This window comes from Sceloporus undulatus, chromosome 1 (assembly GCF_019175285.1).
Source record: "Sceloporus undulatus isolate JIND9_A2432 ecotype Alabama chromosome 1, SceUnd_v1.1, whole genome shotgun sequence".
Taxonomy (NCBI): domain Eukaryota; kingdom Metazoa; phylum Chordata; class Lepidosauria; order Squamata; family Phrynosomatidae; genus Sceloporus; species Sceloporus undulatus.
In genome coordinates this window covers 277,832,532-277,855,196 of record NC_056522.1, presented here as the reverse complement: position 1 = coordinate 277,855,196, position 22,665 = coordinate 277,832,532, and the positions used below count along the sequence as shown (strand labels likewise).

Here is a 22,665-nt window from a genome sequence, read left to right as displayed (position 1 = left end):
TAGCTTTTATATTTATTGCTAGTAGTCCCATTCTGCATTGTGCTACCTTGGATAAATTTCTTTTGGAATCCTTTCTGCCTTCCACTACTGCCTGGCTTAAGAACCATCTCACACTCCTCTGCACTGTGCTTACATTTCCTGATAGGTTTGTCTATTATTACAAAATACTGTAGTTCAGATTATGCACCCGATGAAGACACTCCTATTCTCAGACTGCTTTCATCATCTTGTACTGTGTGCAGACATCACAATTTGCAGCCAGGGGAAACACCAAACAATTCTGATTCTTCCATTATCAAATCAAAGAGCCCCAATGAATATCTTTTATTGAAAATAAAGTTTGCTTTGATTTTGTGCACTGTATGCCCATGTGTATCTAAGACATAGGAAGGAAATGCTGAAGACATGAAATTCTTATCTTCTTCCAGGTCTGCAAATTCCCTTCAGGTTGAACGGTATGCTTGGCACCATTCAGGAAACCTCTTTCCTTGACAGAAGAACAAGCAAGGTAAGCAACATTCAGATTACTGGAATAACAGCATGGCGCTTTTACATTAGACTGAGCTTCAAAATCAAAAAGGCACTAGGGCCTTTCTAGTGCTTAGGAAAAACCTATTAAGTTAACTGGTTAAGACTATTGTTTTCTAGAGACAATACAGAAGCAGAAATCTTTACCATCCCCCTTCCCTCTCCAAGTGTATCAAACATTTGACTGGAGGAAAAAGCCAGTTCACATAGTTTGATCATTATGCTGGAGACAGATATTTTAGGACATAGTCATTCCACTACATTCTAAAAATATTTTAAATTTTACCAAGACTGAACATTTTGGTCAGTCACTACCTCACGCACTATACTTACAACCAAAGTGTAACAAAATGTTTCAGAATGACAGGGAGGTAATGCCTGAGGACTGCACCCACCTTTCGGACTGTCTCCAGTTCCTTCTGCTTGTTCTCATTTGCCATTTGGAGTTCTTTCATTTGCTTCTCCAGTTCCTCTTGTTCAGCCTGAAGCTTCTGGCGTAATGCTTTCCGTTTTTGTCGTGCCTCCTTGTGAGGTGGAGGGCTATTTAATCGTAGCAAATTTACAGTTGTCTGAATGGCTGTTTGCATAGGATTTGGGGAGGAGGGAGACAAGGAAAAACAAATATATTCTACTGATTGATAAATCATAATATTATTTTTTGTTTTAAGTTTAAAAAAAATTTGTCACAGCAATTAGTCTGGTAACAAATTTGTCATGTTGTTTCACTCCCTAAAATGAAGCCTCTATCACTAAGATGATCTGTTTTTATGATTTACTATTAAACATATTTTATATCATTATTAAAATAATAATCTGCTTGTAGAAGAATACAAAACAGTAAAACAGTAGTAATAACATATCATTTTTTTACGACAAATAAAAATAACTGCTTAAAATGGTAGTATGTAAAATCTGAAATTTGTTGTTGTTGTTGTTGTTAGCTGCCTTCAAGTCAACTTCAATCCATGACAACTCCATGAATGAGAGCCCTCAAAGTTAACATATCTTCGGCGGCCCTGCTTAGGTGCTGCAGACTCACGGCCATGTCTTCCCTTATTGAATCTACTCTCCAATTTACCAAGCATTATCGTCTTTTGTAGTGAGTTCTGTTTTCTCATTATAAAATCTTAAATATGCCTATTTATTTTGACTTAATGACTTTTCTCCATATCACTGTAGTGACCAGGAATACGTTTTGCAACTGCACCATGACAATGCTAGTGAAAGGTGCCAGCAAAAGCTTGACAATGCTAGTGAAATGTGCCAGCAAAAGCTTGACAGTTACAAAACACAAATATAAGGGAAGGTTATAATCCCCATGCAGACCACAGGATTGCAACCCGAGTAGCAGAGCTTAGCTATATTAGTTCCAAGTAAAGTTTAACTGAATTGAACTGGACTTACTTTCAAGTTAAATGATTGAGGTTCCGAGTTTAAAAGAGATTTGGAAAGAAATCACAGATGAATGATAAGAGTGCATAATCTGTAAACTGTGCAGTTAATGATTTCCAGTAGCACTTGCTGTGAAAGACCTCTGTTTGAGATATAGGAAGATACTGATAGTTAAACAAAAATGGACCAGTAGTAAGACTGAATCGTTCAGACCATTGTATTCCCAATTACCATGTATGGATGCGAGAGCTGGACAGTGAAAGAAGAAGACAGAAAGAAATGAAACCATTCGAAATGTGGTGCTAGAAAAGAGTACTTAGGATACTGTGGACAGCCAAGAAGACAAACAAATGGGTTCTTGAACAGATCAGACCAGAGCACTTCTTGGAAGCTAAGATGATTGAGACTACGATATTTTGACCACATAATGAGAAAGGGCGAATCACTAGAAAAAACAATAATGCCAGGAAAGGTAGAGGGTAGAAGAAAGAGAGGAAGATAAGACTCAATCAGGGGAGTTATAGGCAAGTGCAGCAGGATCTGGGCAAAGCAATGGAAGATACAGATTCTTGGAAATGTCTCATCCACAGGGTCATCATGAGTCAGAGTCTACTTGAGGGCAGCTAACAACAAAGTAAGACTTGGGAGAATGAAATTCTTATTCACGTTTCCAGACACTGGTGTCACTAGGGCTGGCATCACTTGGTGTGGTAACTCATGGTATCACCCCACCACTGACCTCCTCCCATACCAAACCATTCAGAATGCTTAGTAATGTTTTTTGTCCTAATGTTACTCATAAATCACAATTCCCATATACCCCACAATGTAATGGCAATAGTTGTGACATAAACAACTAGCAAAATTAAAATTATACCTTTAAAATTACAATATCATAAACACAGCCTAAATGTATCTACATGTACATTGTTTCATGTGGTTAAAGTGACAATTTAGTAAGATGTGATATTTTTAAAGAAAATTTAAAAATAATTTTTAAAAATTAAAAATTGGAGGGAATATGTAATTTTTTTAAAAAAAAACCTTGGTCCTCTTCTTTTGCTTCCCAATAATCCTTGCCTCAGTCACATCATCTCTTCAGCATTTTAAGGGTTAATGCCACAACCCATTTCTGCCAAAAGGCAGATGTTTGGGGAGCAATGGTGTCACCTGGTGTGGCCTGCACCCCTTTTGTGATGCCCATTTCCAGATTATATTAGTCACATACACAGGTGAAAGGACTAAGCCAAATCATAATACCAGTTTATAAGTACTGTAAAAGGGGAACTTCCACTGTACAGTACATGTGGTTGGTTGTGGTGGGCAGTATTATATTTTCAGCCTCATTACTTGAAGACTCTGGAAACTGAAGACCAGCATAAAGTGAAGCAATGACTATAACAAGCAGAGCTCAGAAAGCAGCCTCCCCACTGGAGGGTTGTAGTTCAAAAAAGTAACTTTTCAAAGTGTTAAGTTCAGTCAGTTTCTGGCAATGTGAATCATGATAGTTTATTAAAGAAATGACAGTTAGAGATGTGTAGCTCAGTACCAAGTAAATGAAATAATATTAAAATGGAGAGGAGACAGATGTAATGGCACTTCAGTTGAACTTCACGTAATTTCTCATTTTAGTTCCCCAAACCCATAATTATCTAAACTTACACTGTAAAAACAGACAGATTCTGTGCCACCTGTAGTACTTAACAGCCTGCATACTCTGCTGTTAAGACTGTGGTACAATTGTACACTGATATAATTATAGCTTTCATGCCACAAGTGTCATGTGGTATTTTATTTATGTACTTTGCTGCTTCTAGAGTTGTAGAAGAGTTTAAAAAAAGAATATGCATATAAAAGAAAAGTGCTTCTTTCAAAAGTTAAAAATGGTTTACTGTGTCATGTTACTACTATAATTATCTTCTTTCTCAATTTCTGTCATCCTTAATAACATTATTTCTTGCTAAATGACAATGGTAAAAAAGCATCACTTATAGGGATTTTTTTTTGCTAAAGCACGTACATCATGGCCTCCACACCCAAAACAATCCACACAAGAAGTTTATTTGAAAGAAATGCCTCATGTTTATTGTTTCTTACTGTTAATACTTTTTTCCTAGCAACAGAATGACAGAAATATTTTATAGTTGCTGAAACTAATGAAATCTCCAAAAGGTGTTATTTCACAGTAGAACTGAAACCCCACAAAAACTTGCACACTGAAAAATAGTTTGTCTGTCCATTTTTCTCCATCTTTTTAAGTATGCGTATTTCCCTGTGTGTATGTGCCTTCAAATCGCCTGTCCACTTATGAGGACCCCATGAATTTCATAGGGTTTTTTTAGCCAATGAATACTTAAAGGTGGTTTTGCTACTTCCTTCCTCTGAAATATTCTACTCATAATTATACATTTAAGGTAAGATGATAAATGGTTAGTTACAGCATTTGTTGTCATACATACATACATTTATGAAGATAAACAGTTACACATATTTACAAATATAATGTCTCTTTCCATAGGTCTACATATGATTTATGCAGTCAATAAAAGAGAACAAAACTGTATCAAAAGTTGTTTATCTGGTTATTTCTTGCATCTTCTAGTTAATAAGAGTTTTACATTAAGGTATCGAATCCTTTCATCCAGTTGTCAAAACTGATATTAATTGAAGATTCCCAATGTAAAATCAAGTGGCAGTAGCACATGTATTGTGGTTCTAAATTAAACAGTTTTTATTTATTTATTTTATTTAACTTGTCAAATTGTTTAATGTTTTAGTCGATATAAATTATTTTTTAAATAAAATAAATAAAACAAAAGATTTTCTTACCTTGAATCCACTCCTGTTTCTTTTTCTTATCAGAGGCACTAATCTCAAAGCATTTCTCAAAACTATTTATAAGAAACAGACATTTCTTTCCATCTTTATCAGGTAAGGCCTAAAAAAGAAAAGAAAAGACATTTCATATTGAATAATAGTATGGTATTACATTGGTGTACACAAAATTTTGATAAATGTAACTGTTAAAGAAAAGTTCAGAAGAACCAAATATGAATATGGAATGCAGAAAATACACTTCAACTAGATTGCCCTCCCCTCCTTATTAATATCTGTCTTTCTGTTTATTTACCTATCTAAACATACGCACTTCCTTGATTTCACTGAAATTTGTGATTAAAAAAAAATCTTTGAACTATAGATATAATGGTTTTTATGCAAGGGTTTTCTGAGACCTGAAAATTATTGCAAGAGTTCCTCCAGGGTAAAAGTTTGAGAAAGGCTGCTCCAGCACATGGGTAGCCAGTTTAATGTACAATCAGAACCAAAACTCATAGTATTTCTGACAAAGCAGACAATTGTTCCATGCTAGGGATTCCAATGTTGATATACTGAAGTCTGCTGTAGAGGCTACATAAGTCTTAGAGCCATTATTATGAACTATACGGGATGACAGGGACCAAGACAGAGTAAAGTCTCAATGGCAAGTACAGTGGGCCCTTGGTATCCACTTGGGTTTGGTTCCAGGACACCCCATAGATACCAAAATCTGCAAACGCTCAAGTCTCATTAAGTAGTGGCATAGTAAAATGGTGCCCTTTATATAAAATGAGAAAATCAAGGTTTGCTTTTTCAAATTTATATATTTTTTGAATATTTTCAAGTCATGGATACTTGAATCTGTGCATAAAGAATCTGTGGATACAGAGGGCTAACTGTAACAGCATAAGCTGGGTGCCCTACAAGAGATTTATAGGGATCCATATTAGCTACTTACTTGGTTTTTACCCTGCTTTTAGGCATACTGCTGTGAACTCAGTAGGACCATTAATAGGCCCAGATTCCAAGCTTTTTTTTTTTTTAAAGGTTTCTAGTTCTTCTGGAAACCAAAATAGGAGACAAAAAGTACAAGCTTATTGTGTTGTAAGAAGCCTGTGATCATCTTGCAGTATTTAGTCAATGAATAAGTTTCACAGCTTGACAGAGATTTTAAAAAAAAGCATTGACCTTTTTTCAGTTCCCATGCCAAATATTTCAACCGGGATGAGCTCTGTGAAGTTTTGTTTATTTGTTTTACAGAGTTGTCTGCAAATAGTGTGTAGAAAAAGAGCAGAACTGGAATGTAGGGGGGAAAGTAAGATGAAAACGCAACAAAACAAACAGGTAAGGTAGAGCAAAATAAAATTATTTTATTTTATTTATAAAATAAATAAAATTATTTATATTTAAAGTACCCCCATTTGTATGTATGGTTGTGAAAGCTAGACAGTGAAGAAAGGTGATAGGAAGAAAGATGATAGGAAGTTCTGAAAAACTGCTGTCAAAAAACACATACAACTGGAAACAAAATAAAATGCTGTTGTTATATTATTTGTAAGGTACCAGCGTAGCACATGGCTGCTTGCCCCCTCCCCAAAAAATTATCCTCCCATGAACATGTAAGGAACCTTTACTTGAGAGTTAGTAACTGGCCAAAGGACAGCCTGAGGTTGGGAAATTGTGACCACTTACAGATGCCATGAGCCCTGCATTTTCCCCCAAAAATGTTGTTGCGGGGGATGCATTTTACTCAAAAGGCCCTGAATCCTTTAGGTGGTGGAGGGCAATTTATGTACCATGGTCTATTTTATGCTTCAAGGACAAGCCAGGTTACTTCCTGGTTTGAAAAAGGCCTCTACTATCAAGAAGAATTTTGTGGTTTAAAACATGCTGGCTTGAAAATCAATGTTTTTGCATTCAATATTTATGCTAAACGATTATTAATGGAAGCATGAAGTTATATAAAAACTATCAGTGCTTGCCAATTTTACACATACACATTCATAATGCCTGGCACTTGATACACACACAAAAATTATCAGGTGTTGGTGATGTGAGCACGGTTGTTTCCGTGGAAACAGTAGATCTATAATGTACTCTTTCTCACTGGAATTAATGAAGCAGCCCAGGCAAGTAGGTTTTTTTTACAGGTTTTCTATAAAATTATATACTGTAGTAATACAGATTGTATTTTTGTTACAGTACTAATGAAAACCAAGGTAGTAGCACAACAGGCTGAAACAACTGTTAGGGGAGAAAAAATTAATTATCTTGTTATTCTGCCTTCTTGGAAAAGAACATTTCAGTGTCTACTTTTACATTTCATGTATTTATTTATTTATTTTTACCTCTACAGTACAGTTGCCATTCAGTGCTATATCTCCTCTTTTGTCTTTCAAATCTTCACTCACATAATATGATATTATATTGGGTTTTAAAACAAACCAACGTTCTGTCCAGTTTTTCCGTCTGTGGCCTTTCTTCCACATATAACCCTGTAAAACATAAATTGTTTATAATATCTTACAACAAAATTTCTGGCTTAGAATTCTGATCTGAAATCCAAACTTAAGTTAATAAAAGAATCCATTTATTTCCTTCAACAGACATAAAACAGACCATAATAGTATAACCTATCTGTATTTAGTATAACCCAACATGGCATAAGTTGTTTGAGTGTTGAACTGTGACTCTGTAGACCATGGTTCAAATACTTGCTCTACCATGGAAATCCACTGGGTAACCTTGGGCAAATCACATTCACTCAGCCTCAGAGGAAGACAAAGGCAAACCCCCTCTGACCAAATCTTGCCAAGAACACTCACCCCCCATGACAGAGTCGCCTTAGGCTTAGAGCGACCTTAAGTGGGAAATGACATGAAGGCTCACTACAGGCAACTTGGTACCTTCCAGATATTTTGGACTACAACTCCAGCTAGCAATGGTGAAGGATTATGGTATCTGGGAACATCAGGCTGCCTACTCTCATCATTAGAATAAATGTTCAAAGAGAACGAACTGTAAAAAAAAAAGCATGAAGATCAAAGCCCTTTCTAATCCAGCATTGTCTCTGCACAATGACCAACCAGATGCCTATGGAAAACCCACAAACAGGATGACAGCAACCTAGCATTCTCTCATGTGTGTTTCCCAGCACCTTGTATACAAAGGCATGTTGCTGTAGACGATATACAGCCAATAGGACTAGAAGTCACCGCAGCTGTATCATCCAGGAATTTGTCCAGCCCCTTCTCAAGAGAGTGTCTGCTCCCATCATCTGGAACTCCCTTCCACTAGAATATAGGATGGCCCCCTCCCTGCTTTCCTTTCACTGGAAGGCAAAAAATGTTCACAATAAAAATTTTAAAACAATTAAAGCCACCACATAAAACTGTTTTGTTTCAGCAGGCTTTTAATAGGTAAGCAGGAGAGTTTCTTATTGGAATGTTTTATTGACTATAATAATAATAATAATTAGGCTGAGTTATTATTATTATTATTATTATTATTATTATTTGTATACCGCCCTGTGGCGAACCAATCCGGGCGGTTGACAACAGTAAATATAACAGAGTAAAATATAAAATTAAAAACATTATAATCCCTCCCCTCCTTATGAAAATATTAAAAAATATGACAGATTAAAAACACAATATCAAAACATAAGACATAATTAAAACAAACTAAAAACCCTGGTGTCCCTCTGGAGATCCTCAACCATCACTGAAGATGGGGCCACGAGAGGAAAGAGGGGATCAGGGAGCCCAGGCCGGGATGGTTAATCTGGAAAGGCCTGCCGGAAGAGATCCGTCTTGACCGCTTTTTTAAAGCTGTCTAATGATGTTATCTGACGGATCTCATCCGGCAGGTCGTTCCAGAGTTTGGGGGCGACAGCAGAAAATGCCCTCTGGGAGGTCGCCGCAAGCCTAGCTTTTAAAGGCTGCAGTAAGTTCTTCCCAGAGGACCGGAGAGCGCGGGGAGGATTGTACGGGAGGAGGCGGTCCCTGAGATAGCTTGGACCCAAGCCATTTAGGGCTTTAAATGTAATAACCAACACCTTGTACCGGGCCCGGAAGCTAATAGGCAGCCAGTGGAGGGACCTCAGAACCGGAGTAATGTGGTCCCTCCTAGATGTACCAGAAATAGGCCTGGCTGCCATATTTTGTACCAGCTGAAGCTTCCGAACCAAGCACAAGGGTAGCCCCAAGTAGAGTGCACTACAGAAGTCCAGGCGTGAGGACTACAGTTCTGGAGACCGGGACCCTAGCTACGCCCCTGGGGTGACCATGGGCTAGTGACATGCGCTCAGCCTTAGGGAAATGCAATAGCAAACTTCCTCTAAACAAATCTTGCCAAAAAAAACCCAAACATGCTAGGTTCACATTAGGGGCACCATAAACTGGAAACAACCTGAATGTACACAACAACAAATATCTATCTTTCTAACTTTTATGCACCTTTCAAATGATTTTATACAGTTTTATGTGGTGGTTTTGATTGTTTTCAGCTTTTTATTGTGAATGTATGTAATTGACTCTCTTTAGGAGCTGCCTTTGGCCTCCCTCTGAGAGAAAAGTGGCACACAAATGGAACAAATAAATAAATAAAGCTGTCGAGGTTAGTGGCCATCTACAAATTGTGGTAAATAGATAGGAACATATAGAGCTGTCACACAAATTTATTCAAGTCTTTTTTTTTATGTCTACAGTTTATGTCTACAGTTGACAGCCATGTCTGAAGAAATTATATTTTGTACAATGAAGTTAAACAGATACATAAACACAGACACACTTTGAGAGCAAAGGTCCAACAGTACAGTGGTACCTCGGGTTACGAAATTAATTCGTTCCGCGGCTAATTTCGTAACCCGAAAAACCTTCGTAAGCCGAATTGCCATAGGCGCTAATGGAAAAAATAGCTCTCTGCTGCCCTCCGGTGGCGGCCTTTCCATTTAAAACAGCGCCGGGGTTTTTTCGTAACCCGAAAAAACCTTCGTAAGCCGAAACAATAAATCCCTATGGGATTTTTTCGTATCCCGAAAAATTCGTAAGCTGGGTAATTCGTATCCCGGGGTACCACTGTATTGCAGTTAGCATGCTACTTGTGAGAATACAAAAGTATTTCAATACAATAGAACAAAAGAAATTGCAATACAATAGAACAGAAAACTAATAACACTTCAAACACACCTGAAATTCACAGCAATTATTCTAGTGTTCCTGTTTCATACTTCAAACCAAAGTGGAAGTAAAGGAAACATTGAGGAATATTAGTGCAACATGACAACCAAGAATTACAGCAGTAGGATGCTTCAGAAAATGATAAATCATGGCTTGATATTATGTGAAAGAGTAGTCAAGAACTACTCAGCTTCAGAACATTTGAGGTAAAGCAAAAAAAACACACCATGGCTTGCACTCACCTGTCAATACTACACTAAACCCTGATTTGCAGTGCAAGCATGAATAAGAATTTAATTGTTTAAATGAAAAAACAAATTATGGATTGCCTGAAAGCAAAATTATATGTAGTTAACTGCAAACAAGAAGAAAATGTACAAATGTGAGGCTTCTGCTGCTGCTTCACGCAATGTGAAACCATGATTTGGCATTATGTATGAACCACAGTAATATCTTATAAAAGACCTGCAGTGTTTGGGAAAAGACCAAGGATAGATTCCGTCCATACAGTACAGTATATGCATGCACTGATTGAGCATATAAAGCTCCCTCAGAATAGGTCCTCAAATCTTCATGAACAATTCCAACAAACATGTGGCTGCATCACCATCCCCATGCAAAAGTTTGAGTAGGAGATAGTGCAGTGCCCAAAAGAAAGAGATAAACAGAGAAACACACATAACATGCAAGAATCTAGCCTCTGAGGTGTGCAGACTGCTTGCCAAAGGCCATTTGGTTTTTAACTACAGTATAAGTGTAACTACAGTATAAGTGTAAATGTCTCTCCTCTATATTTAAAAAGACAGTAGTACGTACCTGTTGATTTTTATCCAATATAGGCAAAACTGTTCAAAATGGTATCAGAGAGAGAAAGAGACAGAAATGCAAATTTAAAGATAGATCATTCCATGTAACTATGAAATCTGCTGGCTTTAAAAAGGATATTAACAAGCCTTAAGCAAAGAAGGCTTGTAGAAATATTGCTACTGCTCTATTCCCCCTGACCTTAAAGTCACAACCTGACACTTTCCCTTGCATGGAAATGTATCTCTGGAATTGCAAGAGGAATCAGAAATGACAGCAATTAAGCTGCTTTTATATGTAGGAAGGAGGAAAAGCCTAAATAGGTGGCAAGCAGGTCTATTTTGCCTTAAGCACTTAATTTTGTTCAGACAATATTTGACCAACATCCTACAGACCAAATTGAGACACATAAAGTTTGAAAAACAAACCAAATCCAGGAGAAGCCGAACTAAACATTCCATTTTCTTCAATCAGATTTCAAGACTGTCTTGAACACAACTGCTAGTCCCAACTAAAACAGACCCAGTGAATCAAAGGAATTAACTTCAGTGCTGACTCATAACTATTCAGCAATTGATCAAATACATCTCTTCAATTAGGACTAGCAACTGGATTTAGGCCTTTTTTAGCCTTTTAGCAACCATAAAAATGAACCTCTGCTTGCACAAACAAAGATTTACTCAAAACAGTGCTAAATGAGAAAATTAGCAGAGCAAATTGGCCTCTCTGGCCAGAAGCTGGTCTTCAGCACCCTTCCTTCCCTTTGGTCATACATGGCACTGCATGCAGAGAATAGTATCTCAGAATAGTTTTCAAATACTTTTGCTGTAGATGCAGTCATTCAACAATTCCTGTGTTCCACTATTCATTTATTAAAAACAAGAACTACTGTATATACTCATGTATAAGTTTAGAAATTTAAGTAAAAAAATTGACCCAAAAAACCCTGAGTCAACTTATCCATGGGCCGTGAAGTCTTATTTAAAAGAAGAAACCATCCCCTGGTGAAAAGCAAGAGGATAATCTATGCTGGAAGCAGTGACCCCATCTACTCTCTCATCCATCCAGCCTTAAGAGTAAGCACCAAGAGTTATGTCTACTGGAATTTGCTAAATTCTTTGACATTGTTTTGCTTTGCTTTGCTTCATCCTTTAGATCCTTTGCTATATTCCCCTAGGTTTCACCCTTGACCTATCCACAGGTCATAGAAAAATCCATAATTTTGTCCCAAAATTTGCCGTCAACTTATAGTCGCGTATATACAGTGTAAGTTACTCCTCTTCAGCGACTTAACAACAAAACTAAATTGACTTTTAATGAACCATTAAAACATAACCAAATTCATAAGAGAGCATGGAGAAACTTATCATCAACAAAACATCCTTCCATTTCTTTCCAATATCTGATTGTCAGTACTGCTATTAAGGCTACAGTATAAGACTTATTCTGCACTACAGTAATTCTGGAGACAACCTGCATTTTATTTAGAATAAATCTAACTGATCCAATCTGCTTGCTTGTTGCAGTAGCATTTATAGGCAAGTAGTCTCAGGTGCTGTAGGCTGTATTTCAGAGGAAAGAACTAGAGCTGTTGTAAACTGACAGGTGACTTGAAGGGCACATACACACAATCTCAAGATGTCATTCTAATGGGAGAGGATGGCAGGAAGAATCTGTTGGAACGAAACACAATCAACATAATGGCAAATCTTCATAAATAAATGAACTGAAGTTAGAAAAAAGTAGATTTCAGTTAAATTTTTACAACAAAATAACTGTTTTTGCAATGTGACAATTTTCCAGATGGAACCCTCTCCTCCACTCCCAGACAAAGGTACAGTGAAAGGATGAGAATGAACGACAGGATACCTCAGAGGAAGAGAAGAGCAGACAGGCACAGATCCATTATGCCTAGGCCAGCAGTTGATGAAGGGCCCTTCCTCCCTCCCACCTTCCTCTAAGGGTGAGAAGAACAAGCAGTACCTGCTGGGCTTGAACCTCTTCCCCATTGCTATTCCCCTTTCTTTGTATGTGCTATTTTATTTAGATTGTAAACTAACTGAGCAGAGAACTGTCAAATTAACAATTTGTAAGCCATTCTGGGAGCCTTTTTGGCTGAAAGGTGAAGTATAAATAGCCTAAATAAATACATAAATAAAATTTTAGAATGATTTATGTAAAAAATATCCTAGCTTCAATGTATGAAGAGATTTGACAATCCATTAGGTTGTATCCAATGCTGTGACCATTGTTGTTATACAATTGGAAGCCTGCCTTGAATGAACTAACCAAATGACAATGAATTATTTCAAAGCAAGTGATCAACAGTAGGCAAAGTTCATAACTTCCTCTGGGCATGTCATTTCAACAAAGCTAATCTATTAGCAGTCTCTCACTTAAGCAAATTCTGCTCCCTTCCACTCGCTCAGTCACAGCCTCCACTCATGCACCTGGACTCTGTGAGAAGACTCTTGCTTCCTCTTTATTCCCCCACAGGGCTGCATGTTTCAAGTCATATTCAAACTTACAACTCCACACTAAGAAACTGTGGACTTTAAAAATAGACTGTGCAATTTCTGTTGAATTTAACTCTCCAGCCAAGAGGATCCAAAGGAAATTCTGCCCAACTTATCAATTAGTTTTTAACACTCCAAATATTTTTAAAATTTTTATTTTGCACAAATTAAAACATCAGAAATATGTTACCAATCATGGGAATTGAAATATCACCGTGATGTCAACTGGGCCAGTCTCACAAGGGTGAATTGCAGGAGCACCCACATAAACAACCCTGGTAACATTTGGATAACTATTCCACCATCTGCATGGTTTTTTTCTTTAGCCCCTAAAATTTTGTTAATATGCCCTACTCTATCTGAAATTCTTTATTAATGAATAAGCCTCCAAACTGACAATCCTTATCAAGCTCCTCCAATATTTCTTAGAAGAAAAGTGTCGCATATGAAAAATTCTTTTTTTTTCAAGCACCATTTAGAGATGCTATTGAAGAATGTGGAGGTATGGCAATTTTGTGGTGCATTCTGTGATGGTAACAAATAATACTGTGGCAGAGAATCCAATGTCCAGGAATTTGAACTTTCATTTCACACACACACACACACACAAAGCTAACAAGCAAGCTTTTAGCCACCAAGTATGAAAAGATGAACTTCAACGTTTTGGTCTAAGAAACCACACGGAAGATAGTCAAGAATCTCTGGTGATTGGGGCCTTAATCTCCCTCCCTCTCTCTCATGACAATAAAAAAGATTAAAAGTTATGTAAAGAAGGAAAATATATGTAGTCAGGCTGATTAATCTGTCTGTTTTTTATACACATTGCAGGCCACACATTTCTTGGTATAAAATGAGTTTTTCTTTGAAAGACTTTAAGAAGAAAAAGTATAGATTGTACTTTATCACTCACTAAAAATAACTTATGCTAGTATTTTTAGCAATTGTGTGCATATCTTACCTGTTTCAACACATCCAATATAAGTTCATTGAAGACTTCATTAATTGCCATAGATACTGTTTGTCTATCTATCCCTTTGCTAAATTGGCCGCTTCCAATAAGCTCAATCAGTTCCCAGGCAGAAAGACCTTTCCCATTAGCATCCAAGATAACCTTGTAATGTTCAAACTGTTCTTGATGCCAGCCTAATCCCATGGCTTCGGTTAGCTTCTTAAGCAGGTATTCAATCTGTACAGAAAAAAGACAGAATCTGAAGAAATAGAACAGCAAAACATCTACTTAAAAATGAGAGGCAGGAGTGCTATTCTCCCATACTACAGTTATCAGTTCTGGGGGTGGGTAACCCAGCTACAAGGGTGCTGTCCAGATGATCAAAGGCCATCCACTTCCATTGTAGAATAATCAAGAATTGCCCTAAAGAGTAAAAAGTGCTGTACTAAAAACCCTTTGAATTAACAAGGCATGAAAACAATTTCAAGGTAGGGCTATTCATCCAAGCTAAATATGCTGGGAAGATTAAAATGATTCAACCGTCCTCAGCTGACAAGACACATAAAAAGCTTTTTAAAAAAAACTCTGCTAGATCGAACCCAAGATCCAGCATTCTGTTCCCAATACCTGAGGGAAGCCCACCAACAGGTCATGAGTACAACAGTACCTTCCTGATCATATTGCCTGGCATCTCATACTATATATATAGGCATGCTCCCTCTGGGCACAATCCAGCAGATGCCAAATAAACCAGGGGGTTCCTCTCCTGTCTGCAACCCCTGAGCCCCCCAAACCATTTTTGGAAGGTGAGAAACTGCTCAGGACTGTAGTTTGGGTTTTCAGGATGCGGGGAAGGGAATCTAACATGGATGTGGGACAAGGACTCTGAGAGACCAGGATACAAATCCTTCCTCAGCCATGGAAACCCACTGGGTGACCTTGGAGAAATCACAGCTTTAGAAGAAAGCAGTGGTAAGCTCCCTCTGATCAAATCTTGCCAAAAAACCTCACAATAGGTTTCCCTTAAGGTCACTATAAACAGAAATTATGTCAAGGCACACAACAACAACAACAACAACAACAACAACAGGAGAGGGGGAATAATGGAGATAGGAAGTGAGGAAAAATCTGAAAATTCCATGAGTGGAACTCCATGAGTGGTTCTGGAGGGAATATATATCTACTGTGACTGGCAGCTACTGATAGCTCATACTTGTCAAGTTTCCTTTTGAAAGACATCCAGGTTGGGTGGGTCCCATCCAAGCCACTGCAGCTCTTTCTTGACTTCTTTTTCTTTTTTAGAGACTATGAAAAACAAGTGAGAGCAACTCAGGTGATAACTGCTAAAACTGTTGTGTAGCAGGGTTTTCAGTAGACGAAAGGAAAAATAAATTGCGGAATGGGACATTAATGGAAAAATGAATCAACCAAGGGGCTTGAGGCTGCCCCTGAGAGAGCCAGATTGGGGCCGCGGCAAGTGCACACTGCGGCTCCAATCTGCCTTTTCGCTGACCCAAAAAGAAGCAGCAAATAGCCGCTCATTTTTGTGCTAGCAAAAAGCCAGGTTTTCCACCCTGTTGTTGGCGGATGCCAGCTTTTAAGTGCTATAGCAGTGTGCAGCATGTGTGGGCAGCCAGGCAGCATAAAGCCAGCTATCAGGCAGCTTCAGAGCATTCAGCATCAAAACAGGCAGCATAAAGCGGTAGTCTGTTTTGCCCCCAAGTAAAAAAGTGATAGAAATAACAGAACAGTAAGCTTTTTTAGCAATTTTGCTTCCTTTTATTTCCTATGTCAACACAAACAGAATACATTTGTTCCTGCAACTACTCATTTAGATTTATGGAATAATGTACTGTCACATGAATTTGTACAGAGTTGTTTATTTCATCGATGTGGTTGATTTTGATTTTCAGATGACTTGGTTGATTCTGTTCTTGGTTTTCAACCGTTTTCTATTGATATTAAAGTCAATCAAAATTAGGGGCGGGCAAGTGAAATAATCCCTTAATATCCTCATCCTGATCATACTTCTATTTTTTGATTTCTGGAACATAAACAGAGATTTTCCTCAGAATAAATTACAGAAAAGATGTTCTGCACGTATTGTCTGAGTAACAATGTTTTCCCTACAACTGTCTTGTAGGTTAGAAGAATGGAGGAGGAAGAGGGAAATCTCCTACATATGAAGGGAGAGCGTAAGGCATGCCCTTCTTTGCAGATGATATGCATGCTGCGTCCCCACAGCTGTATGTTCAATGTGTCTGAGAAGAAGCTCAAGAGCTCCTCTACACAAAAGGGAATTACCTATATCAGGTGTGGAAGAATACTATGTACTAAGGTTGATATGTACACAGGTCCTCTTCCCATATGTCCCAAATGAGCAGGTGGGAAAGTGGCATGGATGCTGGGCCCATCATCATCAGAAGGCAAAGCTAGTCTGCATAACACTTACATAATGTGTGAATGTGTGTGGAAGGAGGAACATCTGAATGCATGTTCTGCCTGCCTTAATCTCCAGAATCTCTCTTTTGTAATAAGTGGAAAAAACACACAGCTTTCTCACAGAGTGAGAAAGAGCAAGGAGGAAGGAAGACCGTTTTTGTGGAGTCTGAAATTTTTAACCTCAGACAGATTGTCTTAAAATAACTATTCATTCTAGGAACTGTATAGAGGACTATCACTGCCTCCCCTTCTCCTGTTTGGGGAGCAATAAGAGTATTTCAGACCTCAGCCAGCACAGTACACATCCCTGCCATCTGGAACTGCAACTGGAACTACAGAGGGCTGCAGCCTACTATGCCCATTTTAGCTACATGGGTAGAGGCTGCTCTAGTAAACTTCAATAGCCATTCAATAGAGTGGGTAACAAGTCAGTTCACTCATTCTTTCTCATGACAAAGTTTGGAAACAAGCCAATCTTCCTCTTGCCCAACTGCACACATACCAACACTTTTTTTTGCATATGCAAACGATCACCAATGCACTTTATTTATAAAGCACAACTTATAAAAAGAACTAAGAATCCCATCTGGCAACAGGCTTACACTCAAAAATATGTCACCATAACAGTGATCAGGATCCAAAGAACCATGAAATTGTAACAATGGGGACTTAGATTTTGTTTTGTTGGGGGGAGGGATCAAAGACCATTAATGCTTGAAAATTAAGCAAATTTTTTAAATGACATGGACATGGGGTCAGCTGTACCAGAGCAACTTCCTGGTATTAAGTAACTCTTTGATCACATTCATTATTTGTTTTTTGTTTTTGTTTTGTTTTTTAATTAGAAAGGCCTGGGAAGTAGAGATGGGAGTCTTACATTTCACCTTTATAGGCATGCCTATTCAATATTATTCCTCTACAATCAAGTTAAAGAGAACAACTGAAGCCAGAAAGATACAGCCAGTTTAGAGACACCTGGAAGAAGAATATTTGAATAAAGAACATCTGAAATAATGATTTCCTACCTCTTCTGGTACAATGACCAGTGGATATTTGTCCTCAGACAGGAAATTGAAGATGACCCACACTTTAAAAGCATCATCATCATCAGTAAGGAGCAAGGTATTTTTGGTGAAGTTCTTTTTGGCGCACAGTGTCCAACACATTTTATTAAATTCCACTTTGTCAAAATTTCCTTGAACCTAATCAAAGCAAAGCAATGTAAGTGATTAGGCAAAGACATAAAACGGCAACATTACCAGTGCTACCATACTGAAATTAAAAAAGAAGTTTTTAGAAGTTTTCACAAGAAGCCAGAAACTAAACAGAAAATTACTCTTGGCAATCATTTCTTTTTTGTTCTTTATTTCCTTTCCTTTAATACAATCAGTGTGTAGTGGCCTCCTCTGAATATGTAGTCACCTCAAAAAACAAAACAGGACAGGACAGGACATAGCAGAACTGAGCCAGCTGTACAAATGGCTTAAGGAAGAATACATGTGCTAGAATTGGCTGTTGCAATTTCAAGCTGTATACAGAGCTCCCCAAACATTACTTACAGTATTATGGGCAACTGTACAAAATTGTTCATGTGACTATGGCATAGCAGTTAGTAGCCCTGCTTCTTTTTTGCCTTCAAGACTAAGCTAAAATAATACGTGGATAAGTCTGTCACCCAGTCTTGAGTGTGGTCCTCTAACAATAGTTTGTTAAAAACATGAACTTGCATGGTATCTTTTGATTTAGCTTATCTTATTTTTAATCAGAGATATCAGCAATTCAGTACTGTACTCTACTAAGTTTGCTGCTCTGCTGAACTGCCAGCCTGGACATTTTTCCACACTCCCTTGGTTCAACAATGCAGACTTTGTTAAAGGGTAACTTGCTCTCTCCACTAGTTGAGCTAAATAAATAATTCATTTGCAATCAGGAGGACAAGAGGAAGTATTTTAAGGAATTGAGTGGTCAATGAGATTTACGTAGGAGATGTGAAGTGGGGTAACAGATTTCCTGTTGAGCCAAGAACTCATTGTTTTTTGTGCATAGATTGTCATTACTGCTCACAGGAAAATGATTCGGAGTAATCTGTGAATGGGTTACAGCTGGAAAAGCAGAACAACCCACTGAATATGGCTAGATAAAGTTTCCAGTTTGTAACCAAAACAAACAGTGAGAAAAAATGTGTTACTTGATATTTTTTTCTAAATACATGCCTACTGTGTTCACTGTCTGAGAAACATCATCCACCCTGTGCCCAATATAAAGATAAATTATTGAGATTTGTCACTACCGGGGTGGGTGGGCGGTGGTGGTGGTTGTAAATTGACCTCAACTCATGGCGACTCTTTGGATGGGACTTCTCCAAGACCCGCTGTCCTCCACAGCTCTGCTCAGGTCCTGCAGACTCAGGCCCGTGGCCTCTTTAATTGAGTCCATCCATCTAGCAGGTGGCCTTCCTCTGTTTTTGCAGTATTTGACAAGTTGTATTATTATGAGGGGTCATAGTCACAAGATTGCTGTTGCATTTTGGGGACTCTTCCATTCAGATCTATTACAAAATTGTTCTGCAAAGCTTCACACACGGAAGAAAGAAACATGCACATGCCTGCCTGCCATGTCTATCAGTAGTATTTCCTGTGAGGCAGCCATATTTTTCATTCTCCTCACCATATAGACATGCTATGAGGATTTAGGAAAAATCACTGCCCTCATGCAATCAGATCAACTGCAACCTACACATGAATGGGTTTGACTGACCAAATTAGGATATACAGCAAAGGTACTCAAACCTTTTCAGGCTACTGCCCCCTTTCCTCTTGAATGACAAACCTACCACCACCAACCCAGCATGTATTTCTTGATATTAGGTGTACTGTTCTACAGCAAATTCAGAACAACCAGTTGCTACTCTCTTTGCACCTGGTCGCCCTGGGAGCAGCAAGCAAGCAACTGGCTGAGCAGTGGTCAAGAAGCTCCTTGCCCATACCAGCTTTGCGGCAAGGGCCAGTGCAGGTGAAAGGCTCCCAGAGTGACTGGAAACTTCTCTCCAGTAAGGAAGGAGTCTTAATCCTTCCTCAGGGTGGAGAGTGGCACAACTGGTATGTGTATAGAGAGTTTAAAGAGGCTACATGCTCTGGAGACTGGCATGGATGGGAAAAGGGAGAGGTTTTAACTACAGAAGCCATTCCAAGGCAAAGGACTCTTTCCAAGAATCGACCCTCGATACTCCTCCTGCTCCTTCACCAGAGATGTGCTATCCCTACACAGCTTCATGTGTTCCCCCCTGCACACAAACAGAAACATTGTTTCTTCTGCTACCTCTTCGCTCAGCCTTTATGATGAAAGAAAAAGTAGGCGCATCCGTGCAGCTCCAACCTGCCAACCAAGTCCTAGTTTAAGCAAGGTCCCAAATTTGTAAGCTCCTTTTTGCTCTCATTTTTCCCCTGCCAGCACAAGCTCCTTGCTCCAGTCAGTCTATCCTAAAATGGCACTGCTCCAAGCCACAGAAGTGATGCCCTGCACCCAAGCCTCACAAGAGTTTTCCAATCACTATCACCTCTACTAGTGAAAGACATGGCTAAGGGATTGAGCTCATGTAGGGAGTTGAAGAATGGGAGACACCACCACGCAAAGCAATCAGCAAAGCTGTGCAGTGGTTTAAGGGACCCTGAAAAGAAGTTTTATGCAAGCCTCATCCCACCATGGTTTTAAAGGCCACTGGTTTCTCTTGGTTTTTTTGCACACCAGTACTTTGACTGAAGGCCCATTGTCCTCCCTTTCCCCCTCACCATCCCCCTGCTGCCTCTTTTCCCTCTCACTATCCCCCTGGACCTTTCCATTGCCGCTGGGAGGTGCATATGACCCACTTTGGAAATCACTGAAATACTGTATAAGATACTATTAGTATTCAATTCACGAAGCAGCATGCCTCATCAGCAATCGAGACTGCTTCCAAAGAAACAGTAACCAACACGCTGGGTGTGTACAGTTTTGTTAAGACAGTTCTGCCTCATGGTCTATCACTTCATAAAATTACAATTATACAATTTTGTAATTTGAGCAATCCGTTAGTAGTTCCCTGAGGAGTTTTCAATACAGAATTGTTGCTACTAAACTTGGCTTTACTGGAAAAACTGGCACAGATTTGAGAATATGGGAAGCTACCCTTTACTGAGACACAAACCAAGTCAGTCTAGTTCATTACTGGCAACTGTGAGGAGTAGGCATGACTCTCCAAGGTTTCAGGCACCATTCTTTCTTGCCTTACTAGGATATCCCTAGTCTTAATTAGTGGTTTCCCATCCAAGTACTAATCAGGCCTGAGCCACCTTAGCATCTCAGATTTGTTCACTGTGGTAAGGTGTTTTTCAGCAGAGGAGCAATGCCCGAACCTTCTTACACTGTCTGATACCATTTCACAAAGGGATGAGAGAGTCTCTCCTGTACCATCTCCTCATAAATCATTCTGGAAGGACTCTATGTTTGAGGCTCTTGAGCATTTAATTTCCTAATATGTTTCTGTATTTTCTGGCTCTCTTTACACTTTGGACTTATTCTTCTTTCCTTCTCCAGATTGTAGTCATGTTTGAATTGCCTCATTTTGTGTTTCTGTATATTTTTCCTGTTTGATATCAATTTTGCTGCTTGAAATATTTGAAATTCTAAAACTAAAATAAAAATAAATAAATACAGCATGGATATGGAGGCAGACGCACTCACCTTTTCCAAGATGAATCTGTTTAAATAAGGCATATATCCCTGATTGGAAACAGGCCCTTCATCATCATCTCTAAAATGCTCTTCTAAAGCCACAGGGTCATGTGGAACATTCAGCAGTGTGCACAAGTTGTGCGAAAGGACCTAACCAAAAAAGAGAGAGAAAGAGTGAAGATAAATGAGAATTCAGCAACACATGTACAGAGAAGACATTTCTTTATCACATAATTTAGTCAACACAATTTCTTTGAGGGGGAAAGGCATGTTTTCAGTAGTGTCCCTGACAGTTTTAAATATATTCTGCTACATGTACAAAGTCACTTTTAAGAGAATATATGCAGAATTGGAAGTATGGAACTACTGATTTTTGGTCTTAAAAAAACACATGTTAAGTCCAAGTAGAGCTCTATTCTTTTCTTCTATTTACATTGGCAACAAATACAAAATGAGTAGGACTGATCTTCTAGATTAGCGGTTCCCAACTTATGCTCCGAGGAGCCCTTAGGGCTCAGTGTGCACTTTCCAGGTGCTCTGCGGCTGCTCCAGGAAAATGAAAAAAATAAAAATTGAATGAAATCAAAGAATAAGAAACAAAAAGTACTACTACTCCTAAACACCATTAACTTGTAAATCATAGAGTAGGCCTCTTAGGGGCTTCGCCATAGAAATGGATTCTAAAAAGGGTTCCATGAGTTAAAAAGGTTGGGAACTCCTGTTCTATATATGATAAGAAAATATATTCCTTGGACTGTTTGACTCATGTCTTTCTCTTAACAGGTCTGATGATAAAGTATCACCAGGGAGCCTGCACAAAGTGGGGGAAGAGGAGAGAACAACAGGCTGTCCCACCAACCCAGGAGAGAGATGTGTACTACCTCCTGCTGCTGTGTGGACTTGCTGCTTGCTACCTACATGCTCCATGTCACCTGGTGGACTGCTGGCCTCAGACTGCTTCCTGTTATGACCATGCCCCAGGTACCTAGCCAGGAACACCTGTTCCCCTTGGGGAGGGGATAAAGGCTGGGTGCCTGCTGCAGAGGGATCACCGCTATTATTAAATGCACAAATACTGTACACTGCTGAATCTAAAGCAATGTAATCTGGAAGTTTATACAGACAGAGCTATATTTAAAAAACTGTAATGGACCGGAGAGGTTCAAGGATAAACAGTTCAACTACTATGCTTCTATGTTTGATTCTATGTTTGACTGATGACTCATCCTAATCGGCTTACTATCCTTCATGCTGATTTGCATGTTTTCTCCATGTCATCAAAAAGACAAAGTATGCATTTTAGTCCTCCTCTCCCCACATCCATTCT

General features: G+C 38.7%; 1 protein-coding gene across 3 annotated transcripts in view; it reads right to left on the bottom strand.

Moving 5' to 3' along the window:
• Positions 1-22,665, bottom strand: part of SWAP70 (switching B cell complex subunit SWAP70) — a 50,794-nt gene that overhangs the window by 14,163 nt on the left and 13,966 nt on the right. For all 3 annotated transcript variants that reach the window (XM_042461257.1, XM_042461241.1, XM_042461249.1), the window contains exons 2-7: positions 21,348-21,488; positions 17,654-17,830; positions 14,196-14,423; positions 7,086-7,232; positions 4,750-4,858; positions 924-1,105 (exon numbers count right to left, since the gene is read on the bottom strand). In XM_042461257.1, the coding sequence (XP_042317191.1) occupies positions 924-1,105; positions 4,750-4,858; positions 7,086-7,232; positions 14,196-14,423; positions 17,654-17,830; positions 21,348-21,488 (984 nt within the window). The remainder of the gene's footprint in view (positions 1-923; positions 1,106-4,749; positions 4,859-7,085; positions 7,233-14,195; positions 14,424-17,653; positions 17,831-21,347; positions 21,489-22,665) is intronic.